The 17,822-nt window shown below is 40.1% G+C and overlaps 1 protein-coding gene across 1 annotated transcript; it reads left to right on the forward strand.

Annotated features, from left to right (window-relative positions):
- The first annotated feature begins 526 nt into the window (after positions 1-526).
- Positions 527-4,487, forward strand: LOC140015175 (uncharacterized). Its single transcript, XM_072067078.1, has 3 exons — positions 527-3,821; positions 3,916-3,970; positions 4,127-4,487. Exons 1-3 carry the CDS (start codon positions 527-529, stop codon positions 4,485-4,487), a joined length of 3,711 nt encoding a protein of 1,236 aa, XP_071923179.1.
- The last annotated feature ends 13,335 nt before the right edge of the window (positions 4,488-17,822 follow it).

Below are 17,822 nucleotides of genomic sequence, written 5' to 3' on the forward strand. Positions count from 1 at the left end.
CAGGCTGCTGAGTCGGCTATGCTGAAGGTTCCGTTGGCTGATGACAGGGCTGGTGACCTGCAGAAATTTGAGCTGCATGAGGTGATAGACGAGGTGCAGGTTAGGCAAGCGGAAGTTGTAGGAGGGAGTTTGTCTCCTCGGCAAAGCTCCGACCACATTCAAGCTCTACATGGGTCCCTGGTTGTGGATATATTCAACTTGGACCCGATCATTCAAAAGGTCCAAACAGATTTGCAGCATGAGGAGAATTTCCAGTTGGTTTCTCATCGGAAGCACAAGGGTGTGCGTGCTATGTTTCCGTCTGACCGTCAGTTGCGCTCTAAGAGTAAAGTTTCCTCTAGCTCTTTTTCTGCACTATCTGATGATTAATTACCTTTTTTGGAATATTCGTGGGGTGTCTCGCTCTCCTAATTTACGTAGGTTAAAACATTTAATTCGTCAGTACAACATTCCGGTGGTTGCTGTGTGTGAGCCGAAACTGGCTCCTACCCCATCTAATGTAAACTCTATTAAGTTGAAGCTTAGTATGGACTCGGTTATAGTTAATAGTTGTGGTTCGGTATGGGTTTTCTACGATAGATCAGTTTCTTGTAATGTAGTGGGGGAGTCGGATCAGCATGTGTCGGTTCAAATTCAGTCTACTTTATTTGTGGCTCCCGTTATATTTTCCTTTGCCCATGCTAAATGGACGGTGGTGGACCGTGAAGCGCTTTGGGCTGGGTTGCTAGAGGATAGATCTGTTTCACTTCCATGGTTTGTGGTGGGTGACTTTAATGTGATTGTGGCAGAAGATGAAAAGAGAGGGGGTCGTCCTTTTAGAAATTGGGAGGGGGGTGATTTGTTGACGTTTATGTCCTCTGCTGGCTTGTTGGATGCGGGTTTTTCGGGGTCCAGATTTACATGGTGTAATAATAGACAGGGTCAGGCTCATATTTGGAAAAGGTTAGACAGGTTGCTATATGATCAACTTGCTTTGGATTTGGGGATTATGTACGAGGTCCTGCACTTGGGTAGGGCTCCTTCTGATCATGCACCTTTATTGATGACGGCGTCTTCTCGTTTGGATAACTCGCCCAAGCCTTTTCGGTTTTTGAATTGTTGGACGTCTCATCAGAGTTTCCTGGAGGTCATTCGGCATAATTGGCAGGTGGATTTTATGGGTGACCCTCTATATGTCTTGGCAGCTAAGCTGCGAAAGTTGAAGAAAGTGCTGCGGGAATGGTCTAAGCATGAATTTGGAGATATTTTTGAGATGGTTAAGGTGGCAGAGCAGGAGGTGATACAGGCGGAAAACTGTTTTGATGAGGACCCTTCGGTTCAGCATCAAATTTGTTTAAGTGAGCGGCGGGCTAGGCTGATTCAGGCGCAGGCAAATGAGGATTCGTTTTGGCGGCAGAAGGCGAGAATCAGATGGTTAGCGGATGGGGATAAAAATTCAAAATTTTTTCATGCAACGGTGGCTGAACGTAGGAGTAAATCCGTTATTCATCGTATTAAATCTTCTGGCGGGGATTGGCTTTGCAGTGAAGAGGATGTTGGGAGAGAGGCTGTTAGTTTTTTTCAGGGCTTGTTTTCGGATCAGTCGGGTACGAATAATTTTCATGGGTTAGATGTGATCCCCAAAGTGGTGACTGAGCGGGACAATGATGAATTAGAACGATTCCCTTCTCTAGAGGAAGTTAAGGAAGTCGTTTTCTCCATGGATGCGGATAGTGCGGCTGGTCCTGATGGGTTCTCCGGGAAGTTTTTTGTGGTTGCTTGGGAGATTGTTGCTGAGGATGTTTTTGCAGCTGTTTGTCGGTTTTTTGGTGGAGCTGAGTTACCGAAAAGTATTACCGCCACATCCATTGTTCTTGTCCCCAAAGTTAGCTCTCCTCAGGATTTTTCGCAGTTTCGCCCAATTAGTTTGTGCTCCTTTGTGAATAAAATTATTTCTAAATTACTGGCGAGGAGACTAGCTAAGCTGTTGCCGGGTATTATTTCTCCTAACCAGAGTGGTTTTGTTCAAGGTCGGCAAATGGCCGATAATTTTTTATTAGCTCAGGAGTTAATTTCTAGCATTCAGAGGCCTTGTCGAGGAGGTAATGTTGTTCTCAAACTTGACATGGCTAAGGCCTATGACAGGGTTTCGTGGCCTTTTTTAATGCAAGTGTTGCGTCGATTTGGATTTGGTGAACGGTGGATTGATATGATCTGGCGGTTGGTGTCCAATGTGTGGTTCTCGGTGATCATTAATGGATGTCCCAAGGGGTTTTTTAAGTCGACCAGGGGATTACGGCAGGGCGATCCTATCTCGCCGGCACTGTTTGTTGTGGGTGCAGAGGTGTTGTCTAGGTCATTAAATGCTTTACTGGGTCTTCGAGCGTTTGTTCCATTCAAAGTTCCTAGGGGTTGCCCGCCGATTACCCATCTGGCGTATGCAGATGATGTCATCATTTTTTGTAGCGGTTTGAAGGCCTCTTTACAAGTAATCCTGCGTACTTTGGATGCCTATTGCAGTATATCGGGCCAGCAGGTGAACTATCACAAGAGTTGCTTTCTTGTTGATCGGAAACTGCCTTTGGCGCGTAAACGAGCTATTGCTCGGGTTACAGGTTTTCAGGAGAGGTCGTTTCCCATTAAGTACTTGGGGTGTCCGTTGTATGTTGGGAGGGCGAAACTGTACTTTTTCTCAGAGCTCTGCAATTTGGTGTCGAGGCGTGTGTTATCCTGGTCTGGTAGATTGTTGTCGTCTGGTGGTAAGTTGGTTCTGATCAAAAGTGTTCTCTCCTCTATTCCTATTCATATTATGGCGGCTTCTATGGTCCCTAAAGGGGTAGTCTGCCAATTGGAACAAATCTTTAGTAGCTTCTTATGGGGTAACTCGGATTTCGGCCCTCAGTTTCACTGGATTAAATGGGCAGCCCTGACTAAGCCTGTTGAGGAGGGAGGAGCTGGATTGCGATCGCTACAGTCGATTTTTGATGCTTTCTCTTTAAAGCTTTGGTGGTCTTTTCGCTGTAACACCTCCATATGGGCGTCCTTCATGCACGCTAAGTATCTCAGTGACAGGCTCCCGTGTCAGGCAGATGTGGTTCGGGGGCAGTCTGGTATCTGGAGAAGGCTGGTTGGCGTCAAATCGTTAGCGGATTCTCATGTTTGCTGGGTTTTGGGCAATGGAGCAGTGGATTTTTGGCATGAGAATTGGATGGGATCTGGTCCGTTATGCGACAAGGTTGAGATTTTTGGGACTCACTCTGTGGCGAACTTTGTTGACCAAGGTCGTTGGAATATTTCTATGTTGCGTCATTGGCTCCCTCCTGCTATTGTTTCATCCATTCTGGGTATCTCTCCTCCTGTCTCGCAGCGGCCAGATGAGATGGTTTGGGATTTAACCGAATCGGGTGTGTTTTCAATTGCATCTACTTATCAGTTGGTGCGGCAGCCTGCTATTAGGTCGGCTTTTTCTGCGGCTATTTGGCATACGTTACTTCCCTCTAAAGTGTCTTTTTTCATGTTGCGGTTGGTTGCGGCACGGCTCCCCGTCTTGGAGACGCTTCGCCGTTTTGCGGTGCATGGCCCCTCTCGGTGCTCCTGCTGTGAAGCTCCTGCGGAAGAAACCTTAGATCATATTTTTTGCAATGGGGATTTGCCCAAACGAGTTTGGAATTCGTTTACAAGTGGGGTGGGTGGGTGTTCATGTGTTTCCACGGTGCGGCATGCGCTGGCGGTATGGTGGCTTCATCCCACGTCTAATCCTTGTTTGCGGTTGATTTTCCAATTTCTTCCTTGTTTGGTTTGCTGGCACCTTTGGAGGGCTCGTAATTTGAGGGTTTTTGAAGGTAAGGGAATTTCCTCCCATCTCATTCATTTGAGGGTTGTGGGGGAGCTCCGAGATATTCTCTCTTCCCGCTTTCCTTGCCTGGCGGGTCATAGGTTGTCTTGGGAGGAGCTTATTGGGTTGGCTTCTAGGTGTCGTAGAGCGAGTACGGTACGTTGGGTAAAATGGAGGACTTCGCCTATTCCCCTTCCCAAATGATGGTTGTTCGAGGGGTAATCCTGGTACATCTGGCGGGGGTGGTATTTTGCGGGATACGGTGGGGTGCTTTGTCTTTGCTTTCTCTTGCTTTTCTGGCGATGTGACTAGTTTGCATTCAGAACTAAGAGCTATGCTATATGGGGTGAAGCTGTGTGTGCAATGCGGCATTATTCCTATTCATGTCGAGTCTGATTCTTTGCTTTTGGTCCGGATGGTGCGAGGGGAGCTCAGGGTTCCTTGGTTTTTGCGACGAGAGTTTGAGGAGCTGATTGCATTCCGGCATCATTTACATGCGGTGACTCATTGTTTTAGAGAGGTCAATAGGGTGGCTGACAGATTGTCTAATGTTGGAGCTGACTCTGGCTCTGATAGGGTTTATGAGACGTTGGCTTTACTTCCATTGTTGGTTAGAGGGGATTGTCAAATGGATGCTTGGGGGATGCCTATGGTTAGAAGGGTTAGACCGTAGTCGTTTGAATATGCATGTACTCCCATTTGTTGGGTTTGTGGATTTGCTATAATAAAATAAAAACTTCAAGCTAAAAAAAAAAAAAAAGTACTAATATATATATATATAAAAAAAAACCAATTGAAATTCATTTGAAAGGCATTCGTGAAACACTTGCTCGCTTTTCAAATCATAAGGTTTTTTTTTGTAGCATATATACTTGGAAACAATACTTGAGTTGAAAGTACAAGGAAATACAAGTTTACATTGGCCATTATATCTTTTCCTCAAGAGTACAAGTTCGTTTAGGTTTTTAACGTATAACCATCGATAACAAAGTAGCAAAAGTTCTCGCTAGTTCAAGTGGTAATCACTTAACCTTCACTCAAGTTGCAAATATAGTTTTCTAGTTCTCGAGTAAAAATTCGGGCAGCATGCCCTTTGTGTTTACCTAATTTTCCAGCCATTTAGGCTTCATTATTTTTCCTCAACCAAAACCCAACATCACATATATCAGCAATTCATGTCAAGAGCCGTTCCATAGGCTCACAATATCATAAGATCAAGATTCACAATAATAGCAAGTGCAGAAATTCAATTTAGCAAAAGACAGCTTTGACGTATCGATACGGAAATAACATATCCGAGGCTACGCTTATCGGATTGAGGCGCAACCTATGCCGTTTCGAAGCTAAGACTCAGGGATACAATGTTCATGAAGGTCACTTAGTCCAGTTTCTAATGTAACTTAGTCAAATCCTCAAATTACAGAACCAAAATCCACTTTGTCGGCTGTTTAACCGCATTACACTGTAATGGACATATCTCAGGCTAAAAAAGTCCAATTCTGGTGTTCTTAGAGGTATTTGAAAGCTAAGTCAGAATACTAAAACTTTCATGTTTTGGAAAAAAGCTAAATGAGTACGGATCCTAGTCAAAAAACGTGATAAACTGGACAAACTGATCACACGGACTGCTGGGGAAAAACTTAAAATAGTAAGGGTATTTTGGACTTTTCACGACCTACGTTACTTTAATTGAGCTGAAATTTTGTAGGCACCTATAAAATACCATTCTATACAACTTTAATTCTTTGACCTAAGGCCAATTCGGCCTCTAACATAGGGTTACAAATTCGGACAGAATGTTGGGGAAAATTTTCCAGATTCTGGAATTTTTTTGTAATCAATGGAACTTTCTCAATTTTCTTGTTCTAATCACTACCAAAACACCTTATACAACCTTAATTGCAACATACAAGCATCATACAACAAATTGGGCAGAAATTCCTCAAGCCCTAGTTCATCATATAAAAGGAGAAAGCTTCCAAATTCATCACACCCACTTGCATAATCATGAAATCAAACCAAAACTTAAGCTAAAAACACATCTTAAAGCAAGATTCAAAGCAACAAAGATCATGATCAAATGTTGGTACCTCAAAAACAAGGCTTGGTAGAGTGATTCTTCACCCCCTTTGATATTTCTTGGTTCCTCAAGCTTCCTAACTCACAAGCTACCCTTTAATCGGTTTGGATTTGGATTTGTTACTTGGGTTGAAGCAAATCAAGAAGATGGAATTGTTTTCCTTTGGTCTTTTTCTCTCTTGTCTCTCTCGGCCAAGCAGCAGCAAAATGAAGGGAAAGTTGTGAAATTTGGAGTTAAATGGAAAGACCAAGTCTTGGTCAAGTGTCGCCACCACTACCTTCCATTTTTCTCTTTCTTTTCCTTTGCATTTTAAGCCTCATAATTCGGTCAGCCTTAGCTGTAATTTAAGAAGATATTTTGCTCAAAGTCAATAAGCTAGTTTGGTAAGAAAAATGGTGATCAAGTGGTGCGTTCAATCGGTAGTGCGCGGGACCCGCCGGTTCGCGCCGTTTTTCTTAAAAACTCACGTACTAGGGTTTTTACTTCCCATTCACTAACCTTATATCATTGCTACTACTCACATATTATTTTTCACTTAAAAGTCACTTTTAATCACCAAATTTGATCCTTGCTCAGTCCCGAAAATTCATCCGGCGGAAAAATCGCGAAAACCCTAATTTGCTCAAATCTTTAAACCGAAGTGTGAAACCCTATTTTCTAGGTTCATTGGCACTTATTGTGGGGTGATTGAGTAGTAGGGCCATTATAAAGTGGTATTTATCAAAGAAAAGGGAATTTTAAGAAAAATATAAGGAATTTGCACGGCTTCTGGCCGGATTCCTCACAAAACACTATTCACCAGCAATTTTTACCTTTTCTTCTGCCTCGGGGCGTTACAGAAGTGCTGTCCAATTTTCTAGGCCGTTTAGTCTCTTTAGGTTTGAGTTGCCTTTTGAAAGTCATATTTTATTCTTTTGTACTAGTACTTACTATGGAAAGGCGTACGACGCGTAGTCGAGCCTCACTTGTGCATTCCGTTTACTCGATTTTGAATGTGAAACCTTCAATTGGTTTACTTTGATTATTTTAGGGTTTCTTGGCGATTAAAGCCAATCTGAAGTGAAAACTTTTGAAGTATCCGTACTTGAACCGGTGAGTGTACCACTCCCCTTATTTGTTGATTAACTGGGAGTCTGTAAATGCAATCTGTGATATGACTGAATGTACTATCTGTTTATTCTGTTTGCGACGAGGGTGTACTTTATCACACTCGTTCTCTTGTCTGGTCATATGCCAATTTACTGTGCAAAATTTGAATCTGTTATCTGTACATGTATCTGTTCGGACGTCGTTTGGAGGCTGGTATCCAACGACCTTTCTGTGACCTCTGAGCTCAACACCTGTGGCTAGTTATTCGAGTCGAGCCGGCAAGGGGCCTGATCGATTAGATAACGAACCACGGTAGTCTGTTTTGGGATCTTTGGGTATTGAGACCCTTGATTCCGGTATACTCGAGTATTACCATTTCTGAACTGATTGGAGTTCGGGCCCGGTGGGGGTATGTTAGGTGGAAGGAATCGGAGAAAGTGGAGTCTACGGTATTGGTTACTCCTTTAGCGTTGACGGAGTGTCAACTATTATTTCGATCAAGCTTCGGTGAAGCGAATGGGAATTTGGCTCCTGAGAGCCACCTGTATCCTTCCTATTTGAATCATTGGTTCTAACTACTTTACTTTACGTCTGGCTTGTGTACCTGAATTGTTAAATGTGAAAGGCCATGATTTTACTGCTTTATGTCTGGTACCTCATTGAGCGCAAGCTCACCCCTTTCTGTTACCTTTGTTTTTCCTTACAGGGTTCCATGTTTTGAAACCAAGATTTTTGGAAGAAAATAGTGGAGCCAGTTGTAGGACTTCCTTTGCTTATGCTCTTCTGTAACTGAAACCCTAATTGTATTTTGTATAGCGTGAATACTCTGGCTTGTATGTTGGTTCATGGGTTCAAGACTCCGATGTAAATCTATGTATAAGTATTTAAATGACGTCCCGTACTTCCGTATAGTTTGGTAAGCTCTGTTTAACCCTGGGTGGTCTCCAATTGTACATTTTCGTTGAATTCTCGCGCGTCCTGTCTAGGGTTTAAGTGGTTCGACTCCGTAGTCCTGGCGAGAGTTGGGCAGACGGTCCGCTGAACCCTTTGGTTCACCTTAGGGTGAGGTGGGGCTGTCACAAGATTGTTCATTCCAGTCCGTATCTTTTGATGATTACAAAACAAATGGATGTTACTAATATTCCATAAATAGATGTTTTCAGATTTGGAGCAAAATAGGCTAACATATGTTGAAGCCTGTGTCGGACGAACAAAAAGTCTGCATCGGCTGTCCGACAACCTTCGAGTAACTTCGGACGCATAAGGAACTCACTCTCGGATGTCCGAAAATAATAAGCCAAGATTCTCTAAACTCACTGACTTCGTTCGGACGAACTACACCTGAGTACCGGACGTCCGACACCACCAACGGCTAGTTGACTCTTCAGTTGCCTTCTATCCGTTGACAGCATTAATTGGAGTACTTTTTGGTCTCTTATAAATAGGAAAAAGTCAACCACTTCAGAAGTACTTTGCACATTGAGACTACATCAGATCTTGAGTGATTCAAGTGTGAGAATACTCCAAAAGAAGATTTGTATTCTTAGTTGTGTAATTTTCGATAAGCTTTTCAAGTGTGTTTCAATTTCTTCAATAATGTAGCTTTGTGAGGGTTATCCGAAAGATTGTAAAACTTCCTTGCTTGATCGAGTGAGGCTTGGGGCAAAGAGGAAGTGATCCTTCCTTTGTACACAAGAGACTGGTTGTAAGTTGATCAACTTGAAGAAACCTGCTATATAAAGTGATATTCAAACTCAAGTGGAGTTTGAAACTTGGTTTGCTATTCTCTCTTTTTACTTACTGTCTTGCAATATAAATTGTCTATCTCTTCTACTCCCAAGCACTTGTGCTTATTCATCAATTGCTCCATTGTGTGGTCCTTTAGAAAAAGAGGGCAAGTTCTAGAAAAAGTGACTCACATCTTGGCTAATTTTTTAAACCACCTAATTCACCCCCCTCTTAGGTTGTCTTCGGTCCTTACAGTTTATTGATGATATATTGGTGTACTCTAAGAATGAGGAGTATCACGAGAAACACTTGAGAATTGTTTTGCAAACTCTAAGGGAACACCAACTGTACGCTAAATTTAGCAAGTGTGAGTTTTGGCTGAAAGAAGTGACATTCTTGGGACACATAATTTCTAAGGATGGAATTAAAATGGATCCAGCTAAAGTGGAAGCTGTTTCAAAGTGAAAATGACCGAAAAACCCTACTGAGATTCAAAGTTTTATTGGTTTAGCAGGGTATTACCGGAGATTTATCTAGAATTTTTCTAGAATTGCTGGACCCATGACCGAGTTGACCAAGAAAAGTGGAAAGTTTATATTGAGTCGTAAGTGTAAAGAGAGCTTCCAAGAGTTGAAAAGATGTTTGACAAGAGCGCCTGTATTAGCCCTACCAAATGGAAAGGATAGTTTTGTGGTCTACACAGATGCTTCTAAGGAAGGTTTGGGATGTGTTTTAATGCAAAATGACAAAGTGATAGCCTATGCCTCTAGGAAATTGAAACCGCATGAAGAAAATTACCCGACTCATGACTTGGAGTTAGTGGCTGTGGTATTTGCTTTGAAGAAATGGAGACATTATCTGTATGGAATGACATTCGAGGTTTTTACTGATCACAAGAGTCTTAAATATTTGTTTTCTCAAAAGGAGCTGAACTTGAGGCAACGTAGATGGATGGAATTTTTGGAAGACTATGATTGCACGATAAAGTACCATCCAGGAAAGGCTAATGTAGTGGCCGATGCTTTAAGTCGTCAAGCGTAAGTGGCTAGATTGATGATTAAGGAATTGCACTTGTTAGAAGAAATTAGTTATTGGAATCCTCGACTGGAACCGAGGAAAGTATTCTTTGGAACATTGTAGTGAATTCCACTTTATTGGAACGTATTAAAGAAGACCAGGAAAAGGACACTGAGGTGCAAAAGTGGTTGGAAAGAGTCAAGAAGGGAGAAGAGTCAGATTTTAACTTGGGAACGAAAGGTATATTGAGATTTCAGAATCGGATAGTAGTGCCAAAGGATGAAGGGCTTAAGAAGGAAATCTTGGAAGAGGCACATTGATCAAAGTTTACGGTACACCTTGGAGGGAATAAAATGTACCAAAACTTGAAGAGTCTGTATTGGTGGGAGAGCATGAAGAAGGAAATTGCCCAATTTATCCAGACCTGTTTGGTTTGCCAACAGGTTAAAGTTGAACATCAGAAACCATCAGGACTTCTACAACCTTTGGAGATACCTGAATGAAAATGGGAGAACATCACTATGGATTTTGTATCAGGATTACCAAGGACACAAAGAGGCCATGATGCTATTTGGGTGATAGTGGATAGACTGACCAAATCGGCTCATTTTCTGCCGATTAATATGAAATACCCATTGGAGAAGTTAGCTAAGTTGTACTTGGATGAGATTATCAGGTTACATGGAATACCTGCAAGTATCGTGTCCGATAGAGATCCAAGATTTGTTTCGAGGTTCTGGCAAAAGATGCAGGAAGTGTTGGGGACTAAATTGAATTTTAGTACTACTTACTATCCCCAGACCGCTGGACAATCTGAGAGGACGATTTAAACCCTTGAGGACATGTTGAGGACTTGTGTTTTGGATTTTGGGGAGAGTTGGAGTAAGTATTTAACTTTGGTGGAATTTGCCTATAACAATAGCTTCCACTCTTCTATTCAAATGGCTCTGTATGAAGCACTTTATAGTCGAAAGTATAAGTCTCCGATTTGTTGGGATGAAGTAGGTGAACGAAAGATATTAGACTCGACTACAGTGCCTTGGATTGAGAAAGCTAATGAGAAAGTAAAGTTGGTACGCCAAAGGATTCAGACCGCTCAAAGTCGTCAAAAGAGTTATGCAGATAATCGGAGGAAGAACTTAGAATTTGCGGTTGGAGATGTAGTATTTCTTAAGATTACACCTCTGAAAGCAAGTTTAATGTCTGGGAAGGGAAAGAAGTTACACCCAAGGTTTGTAGGACCTTATAAGGTTATCCAACGCGTGGGAAATGTAGCTTATAAGTTGGAATTGCCACCGAGTCTGTCTCGGATCCATAATGTTTTTCATGTATCCATACTTAAGAAATATCATCCAGACCCTTCTCACATTTTGCAACCGGAAGTATTGAATTTGATGAGACATTGACCTATGAGGAGAAGTCGGTAAAGCTTTTGGATAGGAAGGTGAAAGAATTGAGGAATAAGCGGATACCTTTAGCAAAAGTTCTCTGGAAGAATCATGGAATAGAGGAAGCCACCTGGGAAGTCGAAGAAGCAATTCGAGGAAAGCATCCAGACCTATTCGCAGATCAAGGTAAATTTCGAGGACGAAATTTTCTTAAGAAGGAGAGGATGTGAGGACTCGCAAATTTTGTTATTTTAAATTCCTATTACGAGCTCATTTAAATATTTATTTGGCCATTTACTGTAAATATTTTATTTCATCCTCTTTATACTCAATTACATGGAACTATGACTTACTTATATTTTTAAAATGACTTGTTTCAAAATTTAATTTTTGAAGCTCGTTAAGTGAGAATAGTGAATGCGCGTTTGGTGACAATAACCGATTTGAGAGTACAATGAGCTTGAAAAATTGGAGACTTATACATTAGTCTTAAAATAGGTATTTTTACATTTAAGTACTCAAGTATTACTTAGTGATACCATCGTTATAAGAATTCCTTAGAAATTTCGCCGTACCGCGCGCGAATCGAAAGTTTGCGTATATCGAGATGGAGAGGTTAATTGGAGATTTAAGAAATTTATTCTAGACTATTAAGAGTGAATAATAATAGTATGAATGGAAGTGCATTAGAGGTTTAGTGCACTAGTGAAACAAACTCGAGAGGAATCGAGCACGAAACGCGCGCGTGCGCGCGCGGAGAGAGAGTTGACTTTTGAGGCAATTTGAACCACACATTTAAGCTTCCCAAGGAAGCTTCATTTTCAGCAAACACACCCTCTCTCTTTACTCATAGCAGCTGGTCACAAGGAGGAAGAAGGAACCAACATTTCTTCTTCATTTCACCACTCAAATCTCACCCAAATCACTTCAAAATTTACACACACTTTGCAAACTACTTGGAGATCAACCTAAGCTAGGAAAAGGGCTTGCTTCTCACGGTTTTCTTTAGCTTCCAAGGACCAAAATTTTCTGCCTTAGTCATCTACAAAGGTAAACAACGATCAACCTCTTAAAACTTGGTTTATGGAAGTTATCTTGCACTTGTAAGCTCATAAATTCATGTGGGTAGCTTTATATTGTTGGAAATCTTGTGAGTGGGCTCTGTGAAATCCCACAATGGCTTGATGAACTGATTTGATGAGGTTTGATGTTATTTATATTGGATTAGTCCTTAATCTAGTAAAAATAAGTTGTATTGTGGAAGAAAACTCAAAGGAAGTGAAAAGGGAATTTTACCGTTTCTGCCCCTGCTATTTCCGTGCACTTTTTTGTGGTCCAATTGACTTTTTTTTGATGTAGATATGTTGTATAGGTTGTGTGGAAAGTTTCCACAAAAAATTACGTGATTTGGATGGGTAAATATTGAGATTTCGAAAATTTACCAAAACTGGAAATGGGTGTCCAGAGTGCTCTGGCAGTGATTTTGTTTATGCCATAACTCTTTGCTCCGATGTCAAAATCGAGTTCGGTTTGCGGAATTAGAAACTAGACACTTCCAGGTTTCCAACGTTATAAAATACATACCCTGATTCCACCTGAGCGATCCTTACCAACCTTGTAAATTTGCCTATTCTGTTTCTCGTCTGTACTGGAAGCCCTGTTTTGAGCTGCGACTTGATGCTCAAATATGTGCTAGTTGTAGACAGAATTTTAAAATTATTTCTTCTAAGAAATTGTAGCTTTATGAATGTAGTTTTCAACTCCACTAACCACGCTCAATTCCGAGTTTAATTGAGTGAGTTGTGGTCAGATTTCAGAGCTGTCCTTGTGAAAGAAAACCCTAATTCTGGACTGATTTATAGCTAATCTTGATTTGGGACGTGTTGTTTCGAAATTCTTGGTGTTAATCATCTGCCAAACATATCTTAAATGTTTCTTAGACATTTTCTATACAAATGGACCATGTTTGAGAAGATTTCATTGGCCAAATGTTTAGAAAAGGAAAATTTACATACAAGGCAGATTTACCTTGAAAACTCGTAGGACTTTAATGATTTTGTTAACCAACTTCCTGTACGAATTTTTCTATGAAATTTGACATAGGAATAACCCTTATATGGTAGTGTAATCATACCAAATTTGGTGCCATTCTGAGTCCATTTCGATGCTCAACCAAAGATTCAAAGTCTATGTTTTAAACCTGGAAATTAGCCTAACCATCTCACTTTTTCAGCAACTTTGAGCTACTATATCTTGGTGCTCAAACTCCAATTCTTGTTCCGCTTATTGTGTTTTGAACTTTTATTGTAACTCTAATTGAGTTTCAAATTTTAGAGGCTAGTTCACATTCTGTGAATTTTGCCGAATTTCCAAAGTTGGCCAAAAACCAACCCTGAAACTGTCTCAATAGTCTAAAACAGCAACTTTGAGCCAAATTTTGAATGTCTTCCATTTGGAGTCATTGAAAAATATCTTCTAGGAACTTTTAGTACTTTGGAAGAATTTTCCAACGGTACCAAGTTTGCCAATTTTTGACTTGTAGAGAGTGAGATACGATTTTTCCAAGATTGTTTGACAAACCTGAAATTTTAAAACTTAAAGGAGATTGAGTTTTTAGAACTCATCTTTTTCCTTCGATATCACTTGATCGTTTTACACTTGATTTCAAAGATGAAAATCAGATTTCGCTTGTGTTTTAAAACCCCACTTTTGAGCCTCGATTTACGAGTAATTAAGGCTCATTTTCGTAAAATTTTCTTAGATTGTACAAGTGTGCAATCTTCCTTGATAATTGGGATTTATAAGTGATAGTTCATTATTAATTGCTCAGGCACTCAAGAGGACCTTCCAGAGGATCTCATGGGAGACGCCTAAAACAAACACTTGTACTTGTTTCTTGATTACTTGGTGAGTGTTAAGTGTATGAGTATTTGATACATGCTTACCTGTTATAAATGATTAGAGATTTTGAAAATGGAGTCGAGTATGTACTTTACCATACTCGTTCTCATTTGAAATGAATGATCCATGATTGAATTGCTTGAAATGAATGACTCATGAATGACTTGATTGAATGAAACGAATGATTGAATGATTGAATGCTTGAATGAAATGAAATGGTATGCTATGGCTGCATACGTCGTCGGAGTGAATCTTCTCGACTCACAAATATTACATGGGGAACGCCCAAACTCATAGGCTGACCTTGGGACTCGAGCCGGCATGGATTTTGTCGGGAACCTCGGTGAGCCATGAGAATTACCTGATAAGCTTGATCTATTGGAGAGATCTCGCTTGGCATACTCGTGGAGTATCGCCTTATAAATGTTGTACGGGTCCGGTGCGGTGTACGGTGGACGGACATGAGAAGTAAGTGGAGATCTATGGATCGAAAATATCAATCCGGTTGACGGAGAGTCATCGCGGGAAGATATACGAATGAAATTGGCAAAGCAAGTGGAAATTAGAGAGCTACCATATCCTTGAATTGTTTCTGTTTACATTTCACTGGAATTGTTTATTACTCGTATATTATCGTTTTCCTGTTGATTGGGATTGTTATGTGGACAACGTGCTTGCATGTGTGTTCCTGACCTCCCGAGCTATTGCTCACCCCGTAGATTTGTTTTCCTTAACAGGAATGGACAGAGAATGAAACTCGGAGGAACCCTTTTAATGTACTTTTGTAATAGGGTTTCCAATGGAAATGACTAGACTTTCTGGCTGTTGTATATTTTGGGAAATTGATGTATCTTTTGGGATTTTGATGTAAGACTTGGATATTCAACTGTGGAAACGACTTTTCTTTAGTTGACTTGTATAATTGTTATATATTGATAAGCTTGAAGGTTTCCACACTATCTTACTTTATTTTGTCGTGAATGACTAGTATTGTATTAAGCTTGAACGGGATTTGTACCGAGTCCTGGCGAGAGCTGGGCAGGCATCCTGCGGATACCCTTTGATTCGTCTTAGGGAGAAGTGGGGGCGTCACATAATGGAAATGTGACTCTTGCCTTGAAAGATTTGTTCACTAGTTAGTGCTTAAGTTCAGACGAGAGTTGGGCAGGCGTCCCGCTGACTCCTTGGGTTCGCTTTAGGGAGAGGTAGAGTCATCATACCTTTTCAAATCTTGCTCCTAACAGTAAAAAATTTAAAAAATTAGCTATTAAAAATCTTGCTATTTTAAAATTAGCTATTACTCACAATCTGTCAATGTGGACATCCACAATGAGTCTACATGCAAATCTGTATCCATGTCTGCATGGTGTACAACATGCTATTCGCATGCCATTCGCTTATCCTCTTACTAACTTCTATTTCCTGCCTTCTGTGAAACTAGACATCTGCTTGGTTTAAGCTATGCATTTGCTTGAGTCCTATTGTGCTTTCATCAATTCTATTCACTTTCTATCATCACATTTAAGTAGAAAACATTAGCACACTTCATCATTGATATGTTAATCATAAAAACAAGTGTATTAAGGACCATAGTGTCTTCAATCTACTCCTTTTTGATAATGATAGACCAATGATGATATGATGATAGAAATAAACTATAAAAGCATATTTAAGATGTGGCATAATATCTCTTGCAATTTAAGCACATATAAATACAAATATAAATATGTGTTAAAGCTCAAGTATTATCATTATTCTTTACATGAGGTTTACAAAATCAGAAACAAATTAAGCTCTAACCATCACAAGGTCTTATGAAGAGAATGTATGAAAATAGATAGAATGTATGAAGAGAATGTATGAAATCATAAACACATTAAGCTCTAACCGACTTACAAATAGATATGGTAACTAATAATACATTGTTTTTAGAGGGTCAATCCATCACAAGGCCTTCTATATTTAATGGTGTGAATTATGCTAGTTGGAGAGAATGTATGAAAATATTTTTGCAATCTATTGATATTGAATTGTGGTATATAGTTAATAAGAGTCCTTAAGAAGCTACCATTCTACATGTTGGCTTGGGTAGATTTAGACCAAAAACTAGAAATGAATTGAGTGCTCAAGATAAGACCAATATTACATTAAATGCTAAGGCAATAAATGTTTTCTATAGTATTTTATATGGCAATAAGTCCACTAGAATAAAAGGGTGTAAGTCAGATAAAGAAATATGGGATAAGTTGAGGGAAATACATGAAGGTAGTGATAATGTTAGAGGACAAATTAAATATTGTCACCAAATATTGTGACAGCCTCACTTTTCCCAAAGGCGAACCAGAGGGGATCAGCGGACCGCCTGCCCAACTCTCGTCAGGACTCACTACAATCCATAGTAAGAATTACTTGAAATTTCTAAACTAACCAAAATAATATTTATTACACCCCAAAATAACATTTACATACATCCAAAAGCTATTATATAGGTTCGCGTACAAAAGATTCATTATTCGGCGTCTATCCTAGCTACAACCCAAAAATATATACACTACAGTCATTTTTACTAAAATAAAAACTTAAAGTCTCTCAAAACATTCCAACAGTATTCTTGAGCACTCTCGGATCCGAATCCTGTTAAGGAAAACAAAACATAGGATGAGCTTATGCTCAGTGAGCATTCCAGGTAAATAGGCAAAATAAGAGAATAACACAATTTAACATGTAAGCACGTTTTCTCAAGTAATATAGGTTCAAGTAAATTGATACTCAACTTTAGAAACTGGTAGTGGAGCAATTAATTGTAATAGAAATCTTTCAATGTAAAATACTTGATAAACAATAACATTCATGCGTGTGACGATCCCACTTCTCCTTAGGGCGAACCCTAGGGTTTCGGCGGGCCGCCTGCCTAACTCTCGCCAAGGCTCAATACTAGTCAAATCTAAAGTTAAAAGTAATCAACCAATAACAAAAGTCAATAAAAAGAAAAGTCGCTTCCTTATGTAATCATTCAAGTCTTACATCACAAAGTTTCCAAAAGGTACATCAAATTTTCCCAAAATACAACCATCCAAAGTTGCATAGACTATTTACACCAAATTCTAATCAAAAGGTAATCGAGTCAGCTTCTCCAAAAATCTTTCCATTCCGAGCTCCTGTTAAGGAAAACAAACTACGGGGGTGAGCTAATGCTCAGTGAGGCCAAGAAAAGCATGCAAACACATAAATTCAAGTAACAATAACACTTGTACAAGAAATATAGCTAAAAAGTTCATGTAATTCACAAATAACAGTAAAGCACAATCAATAAGGATACGGGAGCTCTTAGGAGCTAAATTCCCATTGCTTTGCCAAGGCTTGATCCAATACCTCCACGTGATGACACTCCGTCAACCGGGTAGGTAGCAAGTCTATAGAAACCCCGCTTACTTCCTCCATCCATCATTTCACCCTCTCGGATCCGTAACCAAACACTCACTGGGAGGGCAATACTACTCGAGTATGCCAAGCAAGACCTCAAAAGGTCAAACTTATAATTTTCTCATGGTTCACCAAACTTCTCGACCAATCCCATGCCGGCTCGAGTCGCAAGGTTAGCCAATGAGTTTTGGGCGTCCCCAGGTGTACAAGTACAATTTGCCAAGTTCACGCAATTTAATTGTCAAGTCACGTTCATGCAAGTCAATTGTCTAGCCGTGTAAAAGAGAATGAGTACGATAAAGTACACACTCGTCTCGACAAGTCCAAGTCACTTAATTAACAAGAAACAATTCAAGTATTTAGCAACAATTCATGCACTTGA

The sequence above is a fragment of the Coffea arabica genome, chromosome 10e (assembly GCF_036785885.1).
Source record: "Coffea arabica cultivar ET-39 chromosome 10e, Coffea Arabica ET-39 HiFi, whole genome shotgun sequence".
In the NCBI taxonomy this organism is placed as follows: domain Eukaryota; kingdom Viridiplantae; phylum Streptophyta; class Magnoliopsida; order Gentianales; family Rubiaceae; genus Coffea; species Coffea arabica.